The following is a 27,451-nucleotide window of genomic DNA, read 5'->3' on the forward strand; positions in this document are numbered from 1 at the left end:
GCGCGCTGCTCGCACCGCGACCTCGGAGCAGCCGGCACGGACTTCATAACATTGAAGTCTATGCAGGTCGCTCCGGGTCGCCCCAAAGAAGCTCCGGACCCTTTTTCTAAGTCGGAGCGACTTGTGTCCTATTAGAACGGGTCCATAGCTTCTGTATGGGAGGCGACCTAGGGCGACCAGGTCGCCTGACAGGTCGCCCCAGTGTGAACGGGGGCTCAGAAGCACAGGGCAAGCTCAGGAGGCCTGATCAATTTATAAATTACTAAGTAACATTTAACATTACAACAGATCCTCTGCTAAAAGTAACAACAGGGCAAGCAAGTACAAAATATACATTTTTATTTACATAAAAAAGACACAATCTTGCTGTACAGCATGCTCATCAGGAATCTTCCTTCTCCTGGAAGCTGTAAAAGGAATAAAAAGCAAGATGACTTATACATAAGAATCAAAGTTCACGCAAACATCTTCTTTAAAGTGGTAAAAATAAAAAAGTCAGCAGTTAGAAAAGTGTAGCTGCTGACTTTTAAAAAACAGCCACTCATCTGTCCTACGATCCAGCGGTGAGCTCACCCTAGGCGGTCTCACCTGCTGTCTTCGGTCCCCAGCGCTGGCATCGTCACTATTGGCACCCGGCTGTGACAGCTTGCAGCTTTACAGCCAGGTGCCCCCTGCACATGCATGAGTCATGCTGCACATCGTGAGTGGTGGATGCAGTCTTATGGGACCTGTCAGTGTCCCAGAAGACTACAGGGGGGAGGGAGGGAGGAGAACTTCCGTTGTCAAATTCAGGTACCTGCTCCCCCTCCGCTTCACAAAAGTGCCAATTGTTTAAGAGTAGTGGGAATCAAGTCACAAAATCGGAGCTTCCCCTTTTGGGTGGAGCAGAGACCTGGGTTTTTCTGCACCGGTCTCTTCAAGGGCACAAAGAAAACACTTGTTCTCTATGTGTCCTGTTCACATCCCAACATGGATTTAATGTGCAGATTTTTTCTGTGCAAAAATCTGCAACACGTATGCAGTTTTCTGCACCAAATAAAACTCACATCTCATCAACATTGTGGTGTGAACAGGGCACATAGAAAACAATTTATTTACTTGTGTCCTTGCAGAGATCTATGTTATAAATATGCACGTCTCTGTACAAGGTGTGAAAAAGTCCAACATTCTGTGCAAATCAAATCTGCGTATTTTTTTCCATCAGTTAATGCACATATGGTGTGAACAAGGGAAAGGACACTAACCTGCAGCAGCAAAGTTCACCCTACAGTCATGTTTTCAATGAATTGGAATAGGATTGGTTGCTGAAGGTTAATGTACTTTTTTTTTTTAGTCTAATAAATTATTTTTCAACTCAATAAAAAGGCATTTTTGGCTTACATTCTCAGAAGCACTAAAAATTAAACCAGTTATTGCCACGAAGATATGTTTAAACTAAACTTTTTTATACATCAGTCAAGCAGTCAACTTTAAATTCATACAATCTGCCTTTAGCTTATAAAAAAAAAACTAGGCGTAAAGGACTAAATTGCCCAAAAATATGCCAATATAGAGGATTAGCAACAATTAGAAGGACAAAGACCCAAACACAGTACTAACAAACAATTTCAAGTAAATCGCCGACCAAATGTTGGGGCTCCCAGGAGCTTTTAGCTATAATGTGTTAGTATTCACAGCATTATGGCAGACTTCCCTATTGAAGAGAACCCCTCCAGCTCTGCGATATCAGCGGTCTCCTTCTTTACTTCCATCTCCCCTCAATATTCTTCTTCTGTGTCTGGAGCCTTCGGCCACTTCTTTTGTCTGGCCCAGAAATTGGAACTTCCACAAGTGTGCATGGCAGTTACATTGTGTGAAGCCTGTACAGAGTGGATACACAGAGCTGCAGCTCAGCTTGGGTGCCCCCACAGTAAGATGCTTGCTGTAGGGGCACTCAACAGGAGGGATGTGCCAGGATCACAAAAGAGGGACCCGAGAAGAGGAGGATCTGGGCTGCCCTGGGTAAGAGACTGCAGCATACACTCAAACTTTACATCAAAGTTATGGTAAACCCTGAGATTCAACAAATCCTCCTATATACACACCTGTTCATCTGCAGTCCTCTACAACTGTTCAAAGTCCCACATTTTTAAATTTGTCTTAATGGTTAGAAAAAATGAGGCAGAGAGATGAAGTTACACTCTGCAGAGCTCACTGAGGAGAGCTCTGAGAGCTGATTGAAGTGAAGAGACACACCCCCTTCACACAGCACACAGGAACAAAGCTGAGGCTGTCAGTCAGCTGGAAATCCCTCCCATGTCTTCTTTTCTCTCTTGGTGTCAGGATAACTTGTCAGAAGTAACGCATGCTTATAGCAGAATAATGAAGCAGCAGACAGAAGTGACACTTAGTGCTCTCAATTAAGACAAGTATACACTATAGAGGGATATGCTTTGTTCAAATTTCAAATCTGAGGTTTACAAATCGTTTAAGGTGATATTAATGCTTCACATTTTTTTTTTATTAAGCATATTATACTTACCAGCTCTGTGCAATTGTTTTGCACAGAGCAGTCCCGATCCTCCTCAGGTCCCCCGCTGATGCTGTCCGCTCCCTCCCCCTGTCAAGTGCCTCCATAGCAAGCCATTTGTTATGGAGGCACCTGTGTGTGCTGTGTCTCCATTGACACAGAGCACGGCTCGTCCCCTGCTCCCTCCACAATGGCTGCTCCTGCGGCTGCCTTTCTGTTCAATGATGAGAGAGAGAGCCTCTGCTCTCATGGACATTGCTGGATCGACATCAGGCTCAGGTAAGTTTAAAGGGGGCTGGTGGAGGGGGGAGTAGCACACTGAAAGTTTTAATCTAAATGCAAAAAAACAAATACAACAAAATAAGCACAAGGGACGTTACTTATTCAGTCTGATATGTCCCTTGTGCTTCTGTCTTCTAGTTCAGGCTCCCATAAAGAATGCCTGCCCTTTCTGGTCTCCTCCTCCATTCATAGTAACCTTTCAATCATCCACCTGTCCTCCATTCAAAGACCGTGTTTCATTCATAAAAGCTGTAGTATGGCAGAAAGGCATAGTCAGGAGCTCCCGAAAAGAACTTGTAACAGCTACTCCCTTCTATTAACCACTTAAGGATTCGCCCTATAAACAGTTTTACTGCTACAGGGTGGCACCCCTGCACCAAATTTGTGCCCCTGCAAAGCAGGGAATAGATTCCATCTCTTTCCCTAGTAAAAACCCCTCCTATACTGTAGTAAAACACTGGCTAGCAATTTATAAATATCTCAATGGTGATCTCAGCATAGAAAAAAAGCTATTCATTCGAAAGGATTGCATAAGGACTCGAGGACATACAATGCGAATAGAGGAGAAGCGTTTTAACCTCAGGCAACGTGGGGGGTTCTTTACTGTTAGGGCTACAAGATTGTGGAATTCTCTACCACAAGAGGTGGTTTCCGCGGGTAGTATGGTGGCTTTCAAAAGACTCTTAGACGTACATCTCAAGAATCAGAACATTCAGGGGTATGAGAGATGACTACAGCCACACACACCTACACAGGTTGAACTGGATGAACTATTGTCTTTATTCAACCTCACCTACTATGTAACTATGTAACATTTAACCCTCTGACTGCCCCTGAGGTTAACCCCTTCCCAGCCAGTGTCATTATTACATTGACAGTGGATATTTTTTAGCACTGATCACTGTATTAGGGTCACTGGTCCCCAAAAAGTGTCAGAATGTCCACTGCAATATTGCAGTCCCCCTACAAATCGCTGATCGCGGCCATTACAAGTAAAAAAAAAAAATGAATGAAAATATTCCATAGTTTGCAGATGCTAGAACTTTGTGCAAACCGATGAATATACGCTTATTGGGATTTTTTTTTTTTTTTTTTACCAAAAATATGTAGCAGAATACATATTGGCCTAAAGTTAAAACTTTTTTTTTTTTTCCAAAATGGTCTTTTTTTGTTGATAGCGCAAAAAGTAAAAAACCCAGAGGTGATCAAATACCACCAAAAGAAAGCCCTCTGTTTCTTTGTGAGAGAAAAAAAGGACATAAGTTTTATTTGGGTACAGCGTCGAACGATCGCACAATTGGCAGTTAAAATAACGCAGTGCCGTGTCGCAAAAAATAGCCTGGTCATGAAGGGAGGTAAATCCTCCGGAAGTCAAGTGGTTACCCCTTGCTGCACCAAAAGATTACGGTAGCATGTAGGGTTTTATCAGAGGAGAAACTGAACTAGAAAACAGAAGCACAGAGGACACATCACACTGAAGGCAAGTAATGTTCCTGTGTGATTTTTTTTTTTTTGTTAAGGTAAATTCAGGCTCTATGCCCAGCCAAACAGCTTCAAATACATTGGGGGAGATGTACTAAAACTGGTGCCCACAGAATCTGGTGCAGAAGTGCAAAGGAACCAATCAGCTTCTAACTTCAGCTTGTTCAATAAGCTTTGACATTTAAAAACTAAAAGCTGATTGGTTACTCTGCAGAGCTGCACCAGCTTTAGTACATCTCCCCCACTGTGCCCAGACATGAACTTGTTTTCCTCAAGCAAATTGCTAAGAAAATGCATAATGTGTACACTGGAATTGGGGAGAACTCCGATTTGTTTTGCAAACCACTAGAGTGCAGCAAAGGAAAATTAGCCTAACCAAATTTTTATCTGAAAAATGTAGTAGTCCTTATCTGGAATTGAAGATTACAAAACAATATCGGACATATGTACAAAAAAAAAAAACAATGTAAGGGGAACTGCACAGGAGGAAGTTGGCTTTGCGTGAAAACAAGAAGTCGATTTCAGAAGAATGCTTGGTAAATAGTCTTTAAAGTGATTGTAAGGTCTCTTTTTTTTATATCAAAATAAAAAACATGTTACACTCACCTCCCCTGTGCAGTGGTTTTGCACAAAGCAGCCCAGATCCTCCTCTTCTGGGGTCCCTGGCTGGAGCTTCTGGCCACTCCTTCCTGTTGAATGCCCCCACAGCAAGCAGCTTGCTATGGGGGCACCTGGGCCGAGCTGCAGCTCCGTGAGTTCATTCAGCTACAGAGCTGGTGTTCGGCCCTCCCCCCCCCCCCCCTCCTGATCGACTGAGTTTAATTAACAGCAGTGGGAGCCAATGGCACCGCTGCTGTGTCTCAGCTAATCAAGAGAGAGGCCCTGACGGCAGAGGGACTTGTGGACATCGCTGGATAGAGAGGGGGCTCAGTTAAGTATTAGGGGGGCTGAGGGGAGCTGGTGCACACGGCAGGCTTTTTATCTTAATGCATAGGATCCATGAAGTCAAACAAGCTTTCTAACTTTACAACCCCTTTAATGGGCAGGACAGAGATTTGTTATAGGCCAATACAGCTTAAAGGGTAGTAAGTTCATCGTTGGGAGCAGGTTACACGTTACGCTCATATTTAGGGTGTAATGTATACAGGTGCAATATTTTCCAGGCTACTGTGGGAAAAAATAAATGCACTTTTCTTTCCTGTAGAAATATTTGCATTTATTATTTTTTCCCAAAAAAGTGAGCCTTTAAAGCTGATGTTGAGGTATGATTTTCTTGCATAGTTACATTGGTCCAGCTTGGTTCATTGTAAATATGCATATACCATACCTGATTGATCCCCGTGTAAGCTGCAAGTCACTGAAGAAGTCGCCGCTACATTGAAAATAATGACAACTTACAAAGCCATCCACAACTCTACCCCCAGCTACATAACCAACCTCATCTGAAAATATCATCCAAGCCATCCTCCTAGTTCTTTCTAAGACCTCCTGCTCTCCAGCACCCTCAATACCTCGTCCCATGCTCCTCTCCGATCATCTGGAACTCCCTGGCCCAGTCTGTATGGCTATCTCCTGTCTGCTTTTAGGCAATCTCATCAGGGAAGCCTATCCCACCTCTAACCTTACTTTGAGCAACTCATCCTCACACAGGTATCACCTGCCCTTCCCTTTACATTGTAAGGTCATATCAGCAGGGTCCTCCTAACCATCTTGTAGGAAATTGTACTGTAACTGTATGATCTGCATTTATTTTGTAAAGTGCTGTGGAAACTGTTGGCGCTATATAAATCTTGTATTAGAATATTCATTTTAGCCATTATTTCTGTGCCAATTCAGGTCATGTTTTTTTTTTTTTTCCCCCAGCATGCAACATAAAAATGAAGCAAGCAGGCAGCAACATATATATACACCATGCAAAAACCATTAATATATATATCTCCACTTACCGACACTGCACACAGGTATAGAAGACCGTCTGACCTTCATCAGCTGAACGCATCTGCCTTGTGTAATAAACCATTTTTTCATACCCACAGCGTGAGCAACGCCTATCAATCTAAAAAAAAGAAAAAAAAAAGCTGAATATGTACAAAATAGAACAGTTATAAGGATGTTACAGTATGCAGAGAGAAATTAAATACTCTGTGGGTCTGGCCTAAATCTGTACAACTCCACAGAAGCCATAGTGGTTCAAAAATACACCTGGCCCACATTATATTTCCACAGTTCAATGATTATTTCTTTTCTTCAATGTTCTTTATTGTTCTGCCCCATATATACACAAAGGAGTTTTCTAAGTGCCTGTAAAAATTGTAGTTCAACGCACACACCTTGTTTTGTCAAGTGCTGGATTTTGCGCAACAATACAGCCTGTCAATATTGAAGCATATTGGGTACATGTGCACATCAGACAGCTTCCTAAGGAGTGCAGGGCAGGGCCACAAAGATCACAATGTATCAATATGCAATAGTGACATAGAATATTAAAGCGAAATTCGAAATATAATCGCTTCATAGGGTTAGCAGGGCACCTTTACAACTTGTGAACACAAAGAAGGTTTCCCTGCAAATTTACCAAGTTAAATTATTCTTAAGCCAAACGAATCAATACATACAGTATTTGAGAGCCGACTAAGTATTTGAGAAGCCAAACCCCAGACACCTATATTGGTGCAACCGGTCCCGCAAAGCCTCCTCTCTAAGGCCCCTTTCACACATGCGGTCCGTTTTTCATCCATCCATTGACGGATGAAAAACGGATATCAATGCATCTCTATGTAAAAACGGATGACAACGGATGATCATCCTTTAACATCCGTTTTCCGTTTTTTCGAACGGATGAATGCCCTATATTTCATCCGTTAAAAAAAACGGATCGGACGAAAAAACGGATGACAACGGATAACAACTGAAGAAAAACGGATGACAACGGATAACAACTGACGAAAAACGGATGACAAACAGATAACAACTGATGAAAAATGGATGGAAAACAGATAACAACTGACGAAAAACGGATGACAAACAAATAACAACTGATGAAAAATGGATGGAAAACGGATACATTTGACGTGACTGAACGGACCGTATGTGTGAAAGGGGCCTAAAGGTGCTCCTAACCAGCCGCAATTCTGTGTCCTCCACATACAATGCAGGATTAACCCTTTTACCTCCAGGTCCATACAGGATTAACCCTTTTACCTCCAGGTCCACACATCATACAGACCTAACAGACTGACAGTCTGTACAGACCTAAAATATACACACGCTCCCAGTGACTGCAGTGCATGTAAAACCCCCATTTTACACCCACTGCAGCAATCGGGAGTGTGTGTATATCTGACAAGCAGACTGCCAGCAGTCAGATGAAAGAAATCCGATAGGTAAGCGGCCACTCGATTGCTTCCAGACACCCCCAGTAATGACACCCATGGTCTCCTCTCCTGCTTGCAGACCTGGAAATGTGTAAAATGTCACTTGCAGGTCCCCGTGTCAGTTTCCCCCGCCTATATGGCTGGAGAAGAATCTAACTGCGATAAACACGTTACATATCGCCACGCACTCCAGAGTGAGAGCAATAATTCTAGCACCAGAGCTCCTGCAAAACTCTAAACTAATGACCTGAGGGGGTTTTAAAGCATTGATTATGAAACATATAGGGTACATTTGAAATTTACATGGTACATTTTGCATTTCCTAAACCTTTGCAAAAATATTATGTAACATTCAAAATTAGAAGTACCACTATTTTATGCTCTAGGCCAGTGATCTCCAAACTGCAGCATTCCTCCCACTGACACCAATGACGGGGCACTAATCCTCCCACTGACACCAATGACGGGGCACTAATCCTCCCACTGACACCAATGACGGGGCACTATTCCTCCCACTGACACCAATGACGGGGCACTATTCCTCCCACTGACACCAATGACGGGGCACTATTCCTCCCACTGACACCAATGACGGGGGAACTATTCCTCCCACTGACACCACTGACGGGGCACTATTTCTCCCACTGACACCAATGACGGGGCACTATTCCTCCCACTGACACCAATGGTGGGGCACTATTCCTCCCACTGACACCAATGACGGGGCACTATTCCTCCCACTGACAGCAGAGACGGGGCACTATTCCTCCCACTGACACCAATGGTGGGGCACTATTTCTCCCACTGACACCAATGGTGGGGCACTATTCCTCCCACTGATACCAATGATGGGGCACTATTCCTCCCACCAACACCAATGACGGGGCACTATTCCTCCCACAGACACCAATAATTAAGCACTATTCTTCCACCGATACTATAGATTAGACAGTACAGCCCTGGTCAAAAGTTTTAAGAATGACACAAATGTTAATTTTCACAAAGTCTGCTGCTTCAGTGTTTTTAGATCTTTTGTCAGATGTTACCATGGTATACTGAAGTATAAATAAAAGCATTTTGTAAGTGTCAAATGCTTTTGTTGACAATTACACTAAGTTCATGCAAAAAGTCAATATTTGCAGTGTTGACCCTTCTTTTGCAAGACCTCTGCATTTTACCCTGGCATGCTGTCAATCAATTTCTGGGCCACATTCTGACTGATGGCAATTCATTCTTGCATAATCAGTGCTTGGAGTTTGTCAGAATTTGTGGGGTATTTTTTGTTCACCCGCCTCTTGAGGATTGACTACAATTAAGGTTTAGAAGGTTTTCTGGCCATGGACCCAAAACTTCAATGTTTTGTTCCCCCAAGCCACTTAGCTATCACTTTTGCCTTATGGCAAGGTGCTCCATTATGCTGGAAAAGGCATTGTTCTTCACCAAACTGTTCTTGGATGGTTGGGAGAAGTTGCTCTCATGAGGTTTCTGTACCATTCTTTTGTACCTTGGCTGTGTTCTTAGGGAAAATTGTGAGTTAGCCCACTTCGTTGGCTGAGAAGCAACCCCACACATGAATGGCCTCAGGATGCTTTACTGTTGGCATGACACTGGGCTCACGGTAGCGCTCACCTTTTCTTCTCCGTTTTTTTCCAGATTCATTAGGGAAGATGACTTTACCCCAGTCCTCAGCAGTCCAATCCCTGTACCTTTTGCAGAATATCAGTCTGTCCCTGATGTTTTTCATGGAGGGAAGTGGCTTATTTGCTGCCCTTCTTGACACCAGGCCATCCTTCACAAGTCTTCTCCTCACTGTGTGTGCCGATGTACTCACACCTGCCTGCAGCCATTCCTGAGCAAGCTCTGCACTGGTGGTACCCCGGTCCTACAGCTGAATCAACTGTAGGAGATGGTCCTGGTGCTTGCTGAACTTTCTTGGGCACCCTGAAACCTTCTTCACAACAACTGAACCTCTCTCCTTGAAGATCTGATAAATGGTTGATTTAGGTGCAATCGTAATAGCAGCAATACCCTTGCCGTGAATCCCATTTTGTGCAAAGCAATGATGACTGGATCGTTTCCTTGCTGGTAACCATGGTTAACAAAGGAAGAACAACGATTTCAAGCACCACCCTCCTTTTAAAGCTTTCAATCTGTTATTCTAATTAAAGAGGTTGTAAACTCGTTTAAAAAATTATTTTTTTTTTTACAACCTGCAAGAGAAAAGACATAATGAGCTAGTATGCATCGCATACTAGCTCATTATGAAATACTTACCTTAGAACGAGCCCCCGCCGTGCCGCTCTCTTACCTGTATGACGAGCGACATGTTCAGTCGCCCGTCTTCCGGGATCGCGGCATCTGGTCATCTGATTGGCCGGAGCCGCGGTGACGTCACTCCCGCACACGCGCGCGGGAGCCGACAGTCACGGCACGGGGCTCTGAAGGAACGGCACGATCAGCCGTTCCTTCAGAGCGCATGCGCCAGTGACGTCACTGGCTGCATTAAAGGTAAATATCTCCTAAACCGTACATGTTTAGGAGATATTTACAGTACCTACAGGTAAGCCTTATCATAGGCTTACCTATAGGTACAACTTCCTGAGGAGGGTTTACTTCCTCTTTAAATCAGAGTGATTTCCAGCCTTGTCCTCGTATACACTGACACCTATGTGAATGAGAGAATCACTGACGATGTCAGCTGGTCCTTTTGTGGCAGGGCTGAAATGCAGTTGAAATTTTTTTTTTTTTTGCGATGAAGTTCATTTTCATGGCAAAGAGGGACTTCGCAAATAATTGCAAATTATTTGATCACTCTTCACAACATTCTGGAGCATATGCAAATACCATTATAAAAACTGAGGCAGCAGACTTTGTGAAAATTAATATGTGTGTCATTCTCATAACTTTTGGACATGGTTGTATTCCTCCCATTAATGATGGTGCACTATTCCTCCCCCAATGCCAAAGATGCACTGTTTACTCCCACTAATGCCAGGACAACTTTTAAGCCAGGTTCACACATATGCGAATTGGAAGCAGGTTTCTCCGCATCCAATTTGCATGACAGGAGTGTGACCAGGCTCCCAATGGAGCCGGCTCACACGACTCTGGGGCAGCCGCAGTCTCCATTTCAAAAGGGTCCTGTGCGTCTTTGGTTCTGATTCAGGTATGAATGCAGGCAAAAATTCGGACCCGATTCGCACCTAAAATCGGTGAACAAGGACGCACTGGACCCCATTCTGTGAGCTACGGTCAGCATATGTGAATGGGGAGTCTTACTCCCAATGGTCACAGCGCAGCCCCCCCTAAAGTCTGTAGGACAGTAAACTTACCTTTTACAAAGTTTAAAGACCCCTACTGTACGGTGTCTGGGTTTTCAGAAAACCTATAATGTTTTTGGGGTGTTATGCAATCTTCAGCCAGAAAATTATTTTTTAAACGTGTGCAAAAAAAAAACAGGTTTGCCCGCAGGTGTGCCAAATTAGGAAGCGGCTTCCTATGGTGGCACACCGAGGAGAGGAGAAGCCAGGAGAGCTGAAGGGGAACCTAATAAAGAGGAGGGTCGGGGGCTGCTTTGTGCAAAACCACTGCACAGAGCAGAAAACTACAACATGTTTTTTAATATTATCAAAGGAAAACTGGCACAAAATAGTAAAAAAATATATACAGCCACATTTTTAAAAAATTATATGTTTTTTTAATCCTACCCAAAATACACTGACCCTGAACTTTGATTCTGACCATTGACCGCACCCTTTACCCTGACCAAATGTTGATCTAGCTATTTTATCTTGATTTTTTTTTTTTTCTATAAAATTTCTCCTCTGCAAAGCAGAACAAATATAATGTATCTTTTTTTCCCAATCGAGAGAAGAGAACAACACAAGGGCGGGCTGTACCAGTGACTGATCACTGTGATAGCCAATCAGAGGCTATCACAGCAATCAGGAACCAGGCCTCCTGGTTCACGATCATTACAATGAGATCTGGAGCTCTCGTGAGAGATTGGTCTCTTGCTGGGAGCACAGAAGTCTTTGCAGACGAGCGCGTAGGGTACGGCGTGCTGACGTCACTGCGCTGCCCTGAGGACGGGCTACACGAGAGTCGGCCGGCTTCTTGAACATGCGAGTTTTATCTGTATCATAGCTCCATCGTGTGGACATTACTGGCACTACTATCCACTTCTGGCCGTAACCTGGGGGTTTGCTGGAGTTGGGATCTCTTCAGAGTGGCGCTGTGAGGAACCATACATAGAAACATAGAAACATAGAAACATAGAATGTGTCGGCAGATAAGAACCATTTGGCCCATCTAGTCTGCCCAATATATCTGAATCCTATGAATAGTCCCTGGCCCTATCTTATATGAAGGATAGCCTTATGCCTATCCCATGCATGCTTAAACTCCTTCACTGTATTTGCAGCTACCACTTCTGCAGGAAGGTTATTCCATGCATCCACTACTCTCTCAGTAAAGTAATACTTCCTCATATTACTTTTAAACCTTTGCCCCTCTAATTTAAAACTGTGTCCTCTTGTGGTAGTTTTTCTTCTTTTAAATATGCTCTCCTCCTTTACCGAGTTGATTCCCTTTATGTATTTAAAAGTTTCTATCATATCCCCTCTGTCTCTTCTTTCTTCCAAGCTATACATGTTAAGGTCCTTTAACCTTTCCTGGTAAGTTTTTTCCTGCAATCCATGTACTAGTTTAGTAGCTCTTCTCTGAACTCTCTCTAGAGTATCTATATCCTTCTGGAGATATGGCCTCCAGTACTGCGCACAATACTCCAAGTGAGGTCTCACCAGTGTTCTGTACAACGGCATAAGCACTTCTCTCTTTCTACTGCTTATACCTCTCCCTATACATCCAAGCATTCTGCTGGCATTTCGTGCTGCTCTATTACATTGTCCTCCCACCTTTAAGTCTTCTGAAATAATTACTCCTAAATCCCTTTCCTCAGATACTGAGGTCAGGACTGTGTCAAATATTCTATATTCTGCCCTTGGGTTTTTACGCCCCAGGTGCATTATCTTGCACTTATCCACATTAAATTTCAGTTGCCAGAGTTCTGACCATTCTTCTAGTTTTCCTAAATCCTTTTCCATTTGGCATTTCCCTCCAGGAACATCAACCCTGTTACATATCTTTGTGTCATCAGCAAAAAGACAAACCTTACCATCGAGGCCTTTTGCAATATCACTTATGAAGATATTAAACAAAATTGGTCCCAGTACAGATCCCTGAGGTACCCCACTGGCAACATGACCTTGTTCTGAATGTTCTCCATTGACTACAACCCTCTGTTGTCTGTCACTCAGCCACTGCCTAATCCACTCAACAATATGGGAGTCCATGCTCAATGACTGTAGTTTATTGATAAGTCTTCTATGTGGGACAGTGTCAAAAGCCTTACTAAAATCTAGATATGCAATGTCTACTGCACCTCCACCGTCTATTATTTTAGTCACCCAGTCAAAAAAATCTATAAGATTTGTTTGACATGATCTCCCTGAAGTAAACCCATGTTGTTTTTCATCTTGCAATCCATGGGATTTAAGATGTTCCACAATCCTATCCTTTAATAGGGTTTCCATTAATTTGCCTACTATTGATGTCAGACTCACTGGTCTATAGTTGCTTGATTCCTCCCTACTACCTTTTTTGTGAATGGGCACGACATTTGGCAATTTCCAATCTTCCGGGACGACTCCTGTTACTAATGATTGGTTAAATAAATCTGTTAATGGTTTTGCCAGCTCACCACTAAGCTCTTTTAATAATTTTGGGTGTATCTCATCAGGACCCTGTGACTTATTTGTCTTCACTTTAGACAGCAATCTTAGAACGTCTTCCTCTGTAAAGACACATGCATCAAACGATTCATTAGTCATCCTTTCAAGTGGAGGTCCTTCTTTTTCTTTTGTAAAAACTGAACAGAAGTATTCATTAAGGCAGTCGGCTAACCCTTTATTCTCTTCTACATACCTTCCGTCCTTTGTTTTTAATTTAGTTATTCCTTGTTTTAATTTCCTTTTTTCATTTATATATCTGAAGAATGTCTTATCCCCCTTTAAGACATTAGAGGCTAACAGGAGACATGCATGTCACTTGTGTGGGAGCACCGTGGTGATTAGCATTACAGGATCATTTCCATTCACTTCACTCATTACCTTGATTCTGGATTGTATTTTTGGGACTCTACTAAGTTCTATTATGGACTAACCTTATTTGATTTATTGTTCACCTTAATATTCATGTGTTTGTGATTTTACGGTCACAATTATTGCACTTTATTTTTTGCTTTTCACTGGTCATCCAGTGTTTTTACTGTTTTAGGTTTATTCATTCATTTACTTATCCATATGTTTGTGATTCAGTGGTCACCAGATATACACATATTCACTATTTTTGTTGCCCACCTGGCACTTGGTGCTCATTTATTATTATTATTTTTGGGTGAATTTCCATACTCACTCTAATACTATTGTGATTGGTGTATTGCACATACCCATCAGTTCTCATTAGCGCAGCTTATTTTTATTTACAGAAGAACAACCAATTTCATGAGGACACATGTGTACGATCGGCAGGAAGAGGTTAATCTTAGAGTGAGGACTGATTATTTCTCCTTTTATTAGATTGATGCTTTTATCCAGGGTATGTGCTCAGTGAGAGAAAAAGCAAAAAGGTGTGAAAGGATGGAAAAAGTGAATCATACAGATCATCTTGTATATCCTATTGCACAGGGGACAATGGTGAACGTGGCTCCAAGTGGCATATTGTAAACTGGGAGTGCTTCTACCAAACACTGGAAGACTACAAAGAACAATCTGTAGTGGGCTGTATAGCATGTGTGTACAAATAAGCAGAGTTGTGTGTTTGAGAATTCAGGGTAAGCGTCTTACCAGGGGTCCTTTTAAGGCTCCAGTTTCTTCTGCCTCATTGGACAGTGCAATGGTGTCCAGTTTGTTAAACATTACAGATGTCTGAACATACTTTCCCAGGAAATCTATAGGAGAAATGGTGCATTATTGTCAGATTGCAAAAACAAATTTCATGTCTGCAGAGGACTACAGTGATGCAAAGTGAAAGGAAACCTTTCAAAAGAGAACCAGTCACCGCTTTTCAAGGGTTAAATGCCAATTTCTAGGGGGTAGAGGAACAGCAGGCTTCAACATTGTCCTCCCGAAACCGGGTGTTTACCAGAAACAGGAATAAAGGTCAGTCTCCAAACGTGGACACCTTTTTTGGTGACAACTAAGAGTGGAATTCTAGTTTTTTTGTTTTTTTTTTTTTTTTTTTACAGATTTCCCTACATTTCAAGAACAATAAGTAAAGAGAAACCTCCCCAACAGGACTATAAAAAAGTCCAGTCAGGACATTTTTTTTAAAAAATGACTCCCCACCTTCCTATACATACCAGCAGCAATAAAAATTCAGCACAGGCTGCAGTGCTCAAGTTTACCCTGTCCCCCACAGTACTATCTTTCACCACAAGATGTCCTCAGTCTTCACTAGGTATCATTCAACCCAGCCGACTGAGGACATACTGTGAATGCAGAGTGTCATGGGGACATCGCCACAGCACTGTTTAATCACATAGCACTGAATATTATTAATATTATACAGGATTTATATAGCACCACTAGTTTGTGCAGCGCTTAACAATATAAAAGGGAGACAGTACAGCAACAACACAAATCAATAAAAGAGGGTTAGAAGGGCCCTGCTCTTGGGAGCTTCGAGCTTACAGTTATTATTATATAGAATTTAAATAGTGCCAACAGTTTGTGCAGCGCTTTACAATTTAATAGGGAGGGGCAAGCAGAAACAAAAATGTTAATATAAGGAGGGAAGCTGAAAGCAGAATTGGCTTCCCTGAAGAGATGAGTTATCAAGGATCACCTAAAAGTGGACAGGGTAGGAGATAGCCAGACAGATTGGGATAAGGAGTTCCAGAGGATGGGAGAGGCTCTGGAGAAGTTCTGAAGAGGAGACAAGAGAGCTAAAGGTCTTGGGAGGAACAGAGAGGATGGTTTGGACTGATATTGAGACAAAATTGGTAATGTAGTGCAGCATATCAGTACCCATCAGTGCACATCTGTGAAGGAGAAAGATTACTTATTTACAAAATTGTTTAACCCTAAACCCTACCCCATCAATTTTTTTTTTGTTTAGAAAAAGAAGAAAAAAAAATGGTGTTGGTTAAATGCCACTAAAAGAAAGCTCCATTTGTGTGAACAAAATGATAAAAATTGAATTTGGGTACAGTGTTGCATGACCTCGCAATTGTCATTCAAGGTTCTGAAAACTAAAAATTGGCCTGGCAGGAAGAGGGGGAAAGTGCCAGATATTGAAGTGGTAAGCATTGTATTTTTTAACCATTCAGTCCCATATAGGACCAGCGGCAGACTGTACAAGTGTGGGATCAAAGGAACAGCATCAGGGGCTGGCTGTGTAGACAAGCAAGACACAGCCGGGTCCCAAAATTAAGATGGTGGTAAATGATGGGTCATGTGGTGGGTAGATAAAGGACAATGCAGAATTCAGTGGGCTTGTAAGTAGGTTTATCCCGCAAAGTAAGGCAGGCCATACATTATGCAATTTTCTTTCCTTCAAATCACTAGATTCAGTCAGTGTGGATGGGGGAATCCCTGCCATTGCACTATTGTGCTCTGACAGTAGCAGGTTTCCAGCGGTCAGAATACAATGATCACTGCTGCCGGCTATAGCTATCGAAATGAAAGCTCAGGATTCCTCTTTCAGGTAGACTTTGGGTGGAGGGATGAGTGAAGAAGGGATTCCTCTTTCGGATGGAAGGATAGGCGAAGAAGGGGATCCCTCTTTCGGATGGAAGGATAGGCGAAGAAGGGGATCCCTCTTTCGGATGGAAGGATAGGCGAAGAAGGGGATCCCTCTTTCGGATGGAAGGATAGGCGAAGAAGGGGATCCCTCTTTCGGATGGAAGGATAGGCGAAGAAGGGGATCCCTCTTTCGGATGGAAGGATAGGCGAAGAAGGGGATCCCTCTTTCGGATGGAAGGATAGGCGAAGAAGGGGATCCCTCTTTCGGATGGAAGGATAGGCGAAGGAGGAGATCCCTCTTTCGGATGGAAGGATAGGCGAAGGAGGAGATCCCTCTTTCGGATGGAAGGATAGGCGAAGGAGGAGATCCCTCCTTCGGGTGGAAGGATAGGCGAAGGAGGAGATCCCTCTTTCGGATGGAAGGATAGGCGAAGGAGGAGATCCCTCCTTCGGGTGGAAGGATGAGTGAAGGAGGAGATCCCTCCTTCGGGTGGAAGGATGAGTGAAGGAGGAGATCCCTCTTTCGGGTGGAAGGATGAGTGAAGAAGGGGATTCCTCTTTCGGGTGGAAGGATGAGTGAAGAAGGGGGATTCCTCTTTCGGATGGAAGGATGAGTGAAGAAGGGGATTCCTCTCCTGGGTGGGAGGATGAGTGAAGAAGGGGATTCCTCTTCTGGGTGGGAGGATGAGTGAAGAAGGGGATTCCTCTTCTGGGTGGGAGGATGAGTGAAGAAGGGGATTCCTCTTCTGGGTGGGAGGATGAGTGAAGAAGGGGATTCCTCTTCTGGGTGGGAGGATGAGTGAAGAAGGGGATTCCTCTTCTGGGTGGGAGGATGAGTGAAGAAGGGGATTCCTCTTCTGGGTGGGAGGATGAGTGAAGAAGGGGGATTCCTCTTCTGGGTGGGAGGATGAGTGAAGAAGGGGGATTCCTCTTCTGGGTGGGAGGATGAGTGAAGAAGGGGGATCACTCTTTTGGATGGAAGGATGAGTGAGGAAGGGGATTCCTCTTTTGGATGGAAGGATGAGTGAGGAAGGGGATTTCTCTTTTGGGTGGAAGGATGAGTGAAGAAGGGGATTCTTCTTTTGGATGGAAGGATGAGTGAAGAAGGGGATTTCTCTTTTGGGTGGAAGGATGAGTGAAGAAGGGGATTCTTCTTTTGGATGGAAGGATGAGTGAAGAAGGGGATTCTTCTTTTGGGTGGAAGGATGAGTGAAGAAGGGGGATTCCTCTTCTGGGTGGGAGGATGAGTGAAGAAGGGGATTCCTCTTCTGGGTGGGAGGATGAGTGAAGAAGGGGATTCCTCTTCTGGGTGGGAGGATGAGTGAAGAAGGGGATTCCTCTTCTGGGTGGGAGGATGAGTGAAGAAGGGGATTCCTCTTCTGGGTGGGAGGATGAGTGAAGAAGGGGATTCCTCTTCTGGGTGGGAGGATGAGTGAAGAAGGGGATTCCTCTTCTGGGTGGAAGGATGAGTGAAGAAGGGGATTCCTCTTCTGGGTGGGAGGATGAGTGAAGAAGGGGGATCACTCTTTTGGATGGAAGGATGAGTGAGGAAGGGGATTCCTCTTTTGGATGGAAGGATGAGTGAGGAAGGGGATTTCTCTTTTGGGTGGAAGGATGAGTGAAGAAGGGGATTCCTCTTCTGGGTGGGAGGATGAGTGAAGAAGGGGATTCCTCTTCTGGGTGGGAGGATGAGTGAAGAAGGGGATTCCTCTTCTGGGTGGGAGGATGAGTGAAGAAGGGGATTCCTCTTCTGGGTGGGAGGATGAGTGAAGAAGGGGATTCCTCTTCTGGGTGGGAGGATGAGTGAAGAAGGGGGATTCTTCTTTTGGGTGGAAGGATGAGTGAAGAAGGGGATTCTTCTTTTGGGTGGAAGGATGAGTGAAGAAGGGGATTCTTCTTTTGGGTGGAAGGATGAGTGAAGTAGAGGATCCCTCTTCTGGGTGGAAGGATGAGTGAAGTAGAGGATCCCTCTTCTGGGTGGAAGGATGAGTGAAGAAGGGGGATTCTTCTTTTGGATGGAAGGATGAGTGAAGAAGGGGATTCCTCTTTTGGATGGAAGGATGAGTGAAGAAGGGGATTCCTCTTTTGGGTGGAAGGATGAGTGAAGAAGGGGATTCCTCTTTTGGGTGGAAGGATGAGTGAGGAAGGGGATTTCTCTTTTGGATGGAAGGATGAGTGAAGAAGGGGATTCCTCTTTTGGGTGGAAGGATGAGTGAGGAAGGGGATTTCTCTTTTGGATGGAAGGATGAGTGAAGTAGAGGATCCCTCTTCTGGGTGGAAGGATGAGTGAAGAAGGGGATTCCTCTTCTGGGTGGGAGGATGAGTGAAGAAGGGGATTCCTCTTCTGGGTGGGAGGATGAGTGAAGAAGGGGATTCCTCTTCTAGGTGGGAGGATGAGTGAAGAAGGGGATTCCTCTTTTGGGTGGGAGGATGAGTGAAGTAGAGGATCCCTCTTCTGGGTGGAAGGATGAGTGAAGAAGGGGATTCCTCTTCTAGGTGGGAGGATGAGTGAAGAAGGGGATTCCTCTTCTAGGTGGGAGGATGAGTGAAGAAGGGGATTCCTCTTCTAGGTGGGAGGATGAGTGAAGAAGGGGATTCCTCTTCTAGGTGGGAGGATGAGTGAAGAAGGGAGATCAGCCCACTTTGGCCTTACCTGTTACTTGTGTGCGGTGGGAACAGCAGGGGCAGAGGACTGTGTCCGCAATACCAGGAGGGGGCAGCACCGAGCCGCAATCGGAGCAGAAGTCGGACTCTGAGCTGAAACACGTGCGTGAGGAGTCCATCCTGTGGGGGAGAAGACAGACATGTGATCGGGGTGTGAGGCTGGGACATCCGGGGAGATAACAATGCTAGAAGCGGCCTGTCCGCGCTTCCTATGGCAGACAGATCCCGGGAGCCAGCATGACATAACATCAGACACCTCACTGGGGGGATAACAGCATCCCGCTCATATACACCGACCACACACACACAGTACTCACCCGCCGCCCTCTCTTCGATAACACACGCACTATCGCACTCCACCACTTGCTGCAACTATTACAAGTCCTGCACTCCTAGCTGTAACCATAGAGTTTCACAGCGCCCTCTGCTGGCTACAACCTCAACAATCGCCCCTGGCTAAATTCCAGTAGTGAAAAGGATACAGAACTGTGGAGTGATCTGCAGACGTTTTCCGTGTATTGAAAATAAAATTATAGGCAAAGCTTTGTTTTCATTTTAGTAGGGAGGGTTCTAACCCCTGTCAGTTTCTTCTGTGTTCGATTGGGAAGATTCCCTTTTACTTCCTGTCCCATTGCCAAAACAGGAAATGAGAGAAAATCCTGGGGTGTCACCAGAACTAATGTGCCATTGGAAGGTTTTCCCTCTATTCCTGTTATGGGGACAACCCAAAATGTGGGATTTTCTATTACATTGATTGATAATGTTAAACAGAGGATGAATGTCCCTAACGGGGGCACAGACAGCGTTATAAACCTGGCAGGGCGCTAACCCCGCTCCACTCTATGCAAAGCTGAAATAAAATTGTTGCTATTAGTTATAGTTTAACCATTTAGCGACTACTACAGATCGCTACCTACATGCAGGTTTCGTAGTGCGTGCATGTGCACCCCCGCCCAGCTCCCACTGTGATTGGACATGTCAGCAAGACCCGGCCAATGATTCACAGCCAGGACTTGCTGATCAGCTGTGTGAAATCACAGCCCAGAGTCTGACCATCTCTTGTATCATGTCTGCAGTCTCTGACCATCTCCTGTATCATGTCCTCAGTCTCTGACCATCTCCTGTATCATGTCCTCAGTCTCTGACCATCTCCTGTATCATGTCCTCAGTCTCTGACCATCTCCTGTATCATGTCCTCAGTCTCTGACCATCTCCTGTATCATGTTCTCAGTCTCTCACCATCTCCTGTATTATGTCCGCAGTCTCTGACCATCTCCTGTATCATGTCCTCAGTCTCTGACCATCTCCTGTATCATGTCCTCAGTCTCTGACCATCTCCTGTATCATGTCCTCAGTCTCTGACCATCTCCTGTATCATGTCCTCAGTCTCTGACCATCTCCTGTATCATGTTCTCAGTCTCTCACCATCTCCTGTATTATGTCCGCAGTCTCTGACCATCTCCTGTATCATGTCCTCAGTCTCTGACCATCTCCTGTATCATGTCCTCAGTCTCTGACCATCTCCTGTATCATGTCCTCAGTCTCTGACCATCTGCTGTATCATGTCTTCAGTCTCTGACCATCTCCTGTATCATGTCCTCAGTCTCTGACCATCTCCTGTATTATGTCCGCAGTCTCTGACCATCTCCTGTACTATGTCTGCAGTCTCTGACCATCTCCTGTATCATGTCTGCAGTCTCTGACCATCTCCTGTATCATGTCCTCAGTCTCTGACCATCTCTTGTATCATGTCTGTAGTCTCTGACCATCTCCTGTATCATGTCTGCAGTCTCTGACCATCTCTTGTATCATTTCCTCAGTCTCTGACCATCTCTTGTATCACGTCTGCGGTCTCTGACCATCTTGTGTATCATGTCTGCAGTCTCTGACCATCTCTTGTATCATGTCTGCAGTCTCTGTCCATCTCCTGTATCATGTCCTCAGTCTCTGACCATCTCTTGTATCATGTCTGCAGTCTCTGACCATCTCCTGTATCATGTCTGCAGTCTCTGACCATCTCTTGTATCATGTCCTCAGTCTCTGACCATCTCCTGTATTATGTCCTCGGTCTCTGACCATCTCTTGTATCACGTCTGCGGTCTCTGACCATCTTGTGTATCATGTCTGCAGTCTCTGACCATCTCCTGTAGCATGTCTCCAATCTCTTACTCAAACTTAAACACATTGCTAATAGTAATAGCTATTTTTTTATGCCAAAGGTAGGACTGTGCAGGGGAGGCAGAGAGTGTAAAAGGGGGAACTGTGATTAGAGAGATGGGGGGGGCAGACTGCAAGGGGCACTGTGATGGGGGGCTGTGAAATTTGTGCAATAAATATTCTTGAAAACATTACAATTTTTTGTGGGTTTTTTTTTACATTTCAAAGTTTGGGGGGGTGCCAGATATAGGATCCGCCCCAGATGTCAAATGCTCAAATGCTCTAGGTACACCACTGGTCCATATATAATATAGTATGCCCCCTAATACTTGGTTGGGACTCCTTTTGCATGAATTACTGCATTAATGCAGCGTGGCATGGAGGTGATCAGCCTGTGGCACTGCTGAGGTGTTATGGAAGCCCAGGCTGCTTTGATAGCGGCTTTCAGGTCATCTGCATTGTTGGGTCTGGTGTCTCTCATCTTCCTCTTGATAATACCCCACAGATTCTCTATGGGGTTTAGGTTAGACGAGTTTGCTGGCCAATCAAGCACAGTGATACCATGATCATTAAACCAGGTATTGGTACTTTTGGCAGTGTGGGCAGGTGCCAAGTCCTGCTGGAAAATGAAGTCAGCATCTCCATACAGCTGGTCAGCAGAAGGAAGCATGAACACAGCAGATGACATGGCTCCCCAAATCATCACTGACTGTGGAAACTTTATACTGGACCTCATGCAACTTGGATTCTGTGCCTCTCCACTCTTCCTCCAGACTCTGGGACCTTGATTTCCAAATAAAATGTGAAATTTTCCACAGTCTGTGATGATATGTCATCTGCTGGTGTTGGTCCACCATGTTTTTATCAAGTCAAACTTCATGCTTCCCTCTGCTGACCAGCTTTATGGAAAGCACTGGAAAGCATAAAAAGCGTACCAGACCCCAGTACAATGAAAAACAAAAGCATCTGGAATGCATCCAGAAATGCATCAAAAACGCCCTAAAATCGCACATGCAGAAAGGCATCCAGAACAGATCTGAAGTGCGTTTTTGTGGTGTAAACCCGTCCTTATAGCAGAAAGTAAAAAATATTGTTTTTCAAAAATGTTGGTCTTTTTTTTTCGTTTATATCACAAAAAAGAAAAAATCCAGTAGTGATCAAATACCACCAAAAGAAAGCTCTATTTGTGTGAAAAGAAAAAAAAGATATACATTTTGTTTGGGTACAGCGTTGCATGACCGCAATCGCCAGTTAAAGTAGAGCAGTGCTGAATAGCAAAAAATGGCCTGGTCATGAAGGGGGTGAAATCTTCCGGAGCTGAAGTGATTAAATTGCCCTCTGTATTCATGAATTCCAGCTGCCGCTCTACCTAAATTTATTTTTTCCATAGCTTGTAAAGAATTACAAAACATCAAACTTAAAGTGGTTGTAAACCCACCTTGAGAACTTTTACCTATAGGTAAGCCTTTAATAATTGCCCAATTGGATACAAGTGAAGGTGTTGTTTAGCTTTGACCTCGCATTATGCAGTTTGCGGTAGATCTAACTGAAAATTGTACAACTAAAGTTGAACATGTATGGCCAGCCTTATACATCTTATTGTACTGTACTGTTTGATTCATTGCAATCTATGTGTAAACTTATACATCTCACTGTATCGTATTGTTAATCACATGACTTGATCATTTTTACCACCTCTCACTACATTGGTTACACCACAAGTGTTATTCTATATACACCCTTATTTGCACTATCCACACCTCTGTACTCCTCTACTTGAACCATACTCATGACCCTGTGGTTTCATTATCCATCCTCAAAAGGCTTTCTTTTTGTCTACTGGTCCCTTCCAGTATAGCTTTTTTTCTGCCCACGTCCTAGAGCCAGGGGAAAGACCGCTACACTTGCGGATATCACACCCAACTATTTCAGCTAGACCATCCCCCCCCCCCTTTTTTTGTATAATGTATGGCCTGCCTATGTTGCACTTGAGGAATTGAAGATCACTGCCATTGCTCCCAGGTTAAAAGTGACCATCTTTGCTCTTATTGATGCATTTCACACTGCTTTAAAATTAGAGGATCAACCTGCAGTTTCTACCAGTGCTGTCCTCAGTCTAGGCACTTTTAGGAGCCTGAGACTACCAAGGCCTTTCTAATCCACCCACTGTTTTCTTTGGCCCTGCCTTGGCCGTGATGATGGCTTTCTAATTTGTAGCTGAATGGGCTAAAGCCATGAGAAGGGATTGCACCTCCTTTCAAGCTAATCTCTTGCCTAGTGAGCAGTTGGATACAGGGCCGTTTGAAGGAATTTGGGGGCCCCAAGCAAAATGGACATGGAGGCCCCCCCGACCCCCCGCACATACGCAAAGCCCTCTAAAGGGGGATCTATGGGGACCCTGGTCTGCTCTAAAGGGGGATCTATGGGGACCCTACTCTAAAGTCCCCATAGATCCCATTTAGAGCAGGCCAGGGTCCCCATAAATCCCTCTTTAGAGTGGGATCCCCCATAGATCCCCCTTTAGAGCAGGGTCCTCATAGATCCCCCTTTAGAGCAGGGTTCCCCCATAGATCCGCCTTTAGAGCAGGTCAGGGTCCCCACAGATCCCCCTTTAGAGAAGGATCTCTAAAGATCCCCCTTTAGAGCAGAGTCCCCATAGCTACCCCATTAGAGCAGGGTCCCCATAGATGCCCCTTTAGAGAAGGGTCCCCATAGAATCTATCGGGACCCTTCTCTAAAGGGGATCTATAGGGACCCTGGCCTAGTCTGCTCTAAAGGGGGATCTATGGGGAACCTGCTCTAAAGGGGATCTATGCCATAGATCCCCCTTTAAAGTAGGGTCCCCATAGATCCCCCTATAGAGCAGGCTAAAGTCCCCATAGATCCCCCTTTTAGAGAAGGGGCCCCATAGAACCCCCTTTAGAGAAGTGTCCGACCCTGCTCTAAAGGGGGTTCTATGAGGCCCCTTCTCTAAAGTGGATATATGGGGACCTTGGCCTGCTCTAAGGGGGGATCTTTGGCATAAATCCCCCTTTCGAGCAGGGTCCCCATAGACCCCCCTTTAGAACAGGCCAGGCCAGGGTCCCACTCCCATTATAGATCCCCTGAGAAGGGCAGGCCCCTCCCCCATAGAATCCTCTTAATGAGTCACTTGACTTTAATACAGTTCTTATTACTTTTCCTACCTTAGGCTGCCACTGTCCCGAGTCCTCCAGCCTCTCCAGTCCATTCCTCAGTCCAAACTCCAGTTCCTCCCTGTTTAAAGAAGAATATATTCTGAACACCCAGTGTTCTCCCGCGCTGGGCGGCCGCACTGCACACAGTGCACAGAGAGACTCCCACATACAGTCCCTCCCTCCCCCAGCCAGGGCTCAGATAGAGAGATCACTCCACAGCCGCTCAGGCAGCAGGTGTCCCTCGCCACCACCAATCCACTTGTGGGCGGCGCCGGACAGAGATAGAGCCAAGCCGAGGGAGACCAGAGGCGATGAGGCCCCGCCCCCGAGCCATCGCATTGGGTCGAGGATTGGACTTGTGACTCCTGACGTGAGTTTCCAAAAGTGGCAGTGCGGCGGACACAGCAAGGACCGCTCACGGACACCAGTGTCCGTGAGCGGACACCTTGCCGACCCCTGAAAGTAAGTGACTGACCAGTCGTTGTCTTGGGGCCCCAGGCCAGCTCGGGGCCCCAAGCAATTGCTTGGTTTGCCTGCCTTGTTCCGACCAGCCTGGTTGGATATCATGTCTGCAGCCTTATTCTAGAGTGTGGGTAGGTCATTCAATGTTTCCCTTATTATTTCCCATATAAGTCTTCTGTCAGTGAACATGAAAATAACTTTTTGGTTGAAGTATTGGGCTGCAGAAATGGCATTCTGAAAGAGTCTACTGTGCATGTTATTTAAGGGATAAGTCTCTTCGGTGCCTTCCTGAAGACCCTTATCACTGGGGGTAAGAGTATCCACCTGTTCCAGCAGAAGAAGCCTAGGGCTCAGGTTGGGAAGGGTTACTCTTCCTCTGAGGCCAAGGATAGTTCTTTGCGGTACTCCTAGACCTCAACCTCTGAAGCCATGTCCAAGCCTGGCACTTAGGCTAACCACAAACCCTGGACTCCCAAACCCTCAGATAAACCTTCTGCATGAAGAGTTACCTCCACTTTTCAAAGTGCTGGAACATCTGTTTGTCTTGTTGGACATTTGAAAAGCCAGAATCTCAGATGCCTTGGTATAAGAGGTAGTTTCCAAGGACTTTAAGCTAGATCTTAGTTGTAAGGAAGAAAGGTTGGTGGGACTTTAACCACTTAAGAGCTGAGTACCGTAGTACTACTGCGGCAAAGTGGCTCGTTATCGTCTGACGACGTAGTACTACGTCGTCAGACACTCCCCTTGTGGGCGGCGCTCACGCGCCGCCGGAGGCTCGCTCCCGCTGTTTTCAGTCACAGCGGGAGTCGGGCCAGGGGAGGAGCAGCGGCGATCGCCTCTGCTCTTCCCCGATCGTCGGGGATCTGGTGTGGAGATCCGCCCGCCTGTGTAAACACAAGCGGGCGGATCTCCTAAGTGACAGGCAGGGTCAGATTGCAGGGTTTAGCATAGCTGAACCCTGGATCTGTCCTTGTGTCACACAGTCCCCTCCCCCCCCCACACATCAGTAAGCACCAGGCATACATTAACCCCTCCCTCTCCATTAAAATTAACCCCTTCCCTGCCAGTGTCATTTTTACAGTAACAGTGCATATATATAGCACTGATTACTGCAGTAATGTCACTGGTCGTCAAGGGTCCGATCTGTCCGCCGCAATGTTGCAGTCCCGCAAAAAAAAATCGCAGATCGCCGCCATTACGCGTTAAAAAAAAAAACAACAAAAATGACAGAAATCTTTCCCTTTGTTAGTAAACGCAATAACTTTTGCGCAAACCAATCAAAGTACGCTTATTGTGATTTTTTTTTACCAAACATAGGTAGCAGAAAACAAATTGGCCAAAAATTTTAAAAAAATTTGATTTTTACATATTTTTTGGGGGGAATTTCATATAAAAAAATGTTAAAAATATTGTTCTTTTTTCAAAATAAACGCTCTTTTTTTGTTTATAGCGCAAAAAGTAAAAATCGCATAGGTGATCAAATACCACCAAAAGAAAGCTCTGTTTGTGGGAAAAAAAGGACGTAAATTTCGTTTGGGTACTGCGTCGCCAGTTGTCAGTTAAATTCGCACAGCGCCGAATCGCAAAAAGTGGCCCAGACGTAAGACAGCAAAATGCTCTAGTGGTAAAGTGGTTAAATGAAGCACATGTAAAACATGTACCTCCATCCCTGTTCTGAACAATGGAGGGGGAGATTTGGGACTTTGTGTGAGGCAATTGATATAAATGGAAATTACATCTTGACATATTTATTGTCACAAAAATAGCACATTAACATTGATACATATGTAATGGCAAATGCATATATGTATAATAATATATTTGGCATCACGTTATTGTATAGTCTCATTATATACCGTATTTTTCGCCGTATAAGACGCGCTTTTTTTCCCCCAAAACTGGGGGGGGGGGGGGGTTGGTGCATCTTATACGACAAATACACATTTTGCCTGCATTAAAACTGCCCCTAACGTTGTGTGGTGCTTGCTCGCATGTACTGCGGGCTGTGGAGACTTCTCTGACCCTCCCTGCACGGCCAGGCTGTGTGTGTTCGGGCTTCCCTCTCCCTCCTATAGTGCGCCTTGTCCCCCCCCCCCCGACAGTCTAACCACGTGCTGCCCGGGCACCATGTCAACGCTCTGCTGAGCTTACCGGTACCTTTCCCTCCATCAGTGCGGGCTGTGCCTCCTCATGTCTCCCCGGGCAGTCTCACTCCTTGCTGGGCAGTGTGGGCACAATCGCGCCGCTTCTGTGCACGTCTGCCCCTCCTGCTCCATATGTTCCACCTCCTCCAGCCAATGTTTACTGTGTGCTGTCCGTGCTCTGCTCTGCCCCACCCCTACTTGATTTGATGCCCGTGTTACTTTCACTGTTTACTGACTTTATATGTTACATGGTTGACATAAAATTGTTCTTAAACTGCTGTTAACTTTATACAGTTGATATAAAATATTTTACTACAGTATTTTATTAAGAATCTTTTTTTTTCTAGATTTTTCCTCCTTTAAAATTGGGTGAGTCTTATATTCCGGAGCGTCTTAT

The 27,451-nt window shown here is 44.9% G+C and overlaps 1 protein-coding gene across 1 annotated transcript; it reads right to left on the reverse strand.

The window, feature by feature from the left end:
* Nucleotides 1-317: 317 nt before the first annotated feature.
* POLR1H (RNA polymerase I subunit H) lies at nucleotides 318-19,534 on the reverse strand. Its single transcript, XM_082256804.1, has 5 exons — nucleotides 19,433-19,534; nucleotides 19,105-19,235; nucleotides 14,553-14,656; nucleotides 6,220-6,329; nucleotides 318-407 (listed from the first exon to the last, which is right to left on the reverse strand). Exons 2-5 carry the CDS (start codon nucleotides 19,232-19,234, stop codon nucleotides 383-385), a joined length of 369 nt encoding a protein of 122 aa, XP_082112930.1. The 5' UTR covers nucleotide 19,235; nucleotides 19,433-19,534; the 3' UTR covers nucleotides 318-382.
* Nucleotides 19,535-27,451: the final 7,917 nt, after the last annotated feature.

This window comes from Pelophylax lessonae (genome assembly GCF_965119305.1).
Source record: "Pelophylax lessonae genome assembly, chromosome: 4".
NCBI classification, from domain to species: Eukaryota; Metazoa; Chordata; class Amphibia; order Anura; family Ranidae; genus Pelophylax; species Pelophylax lessonae.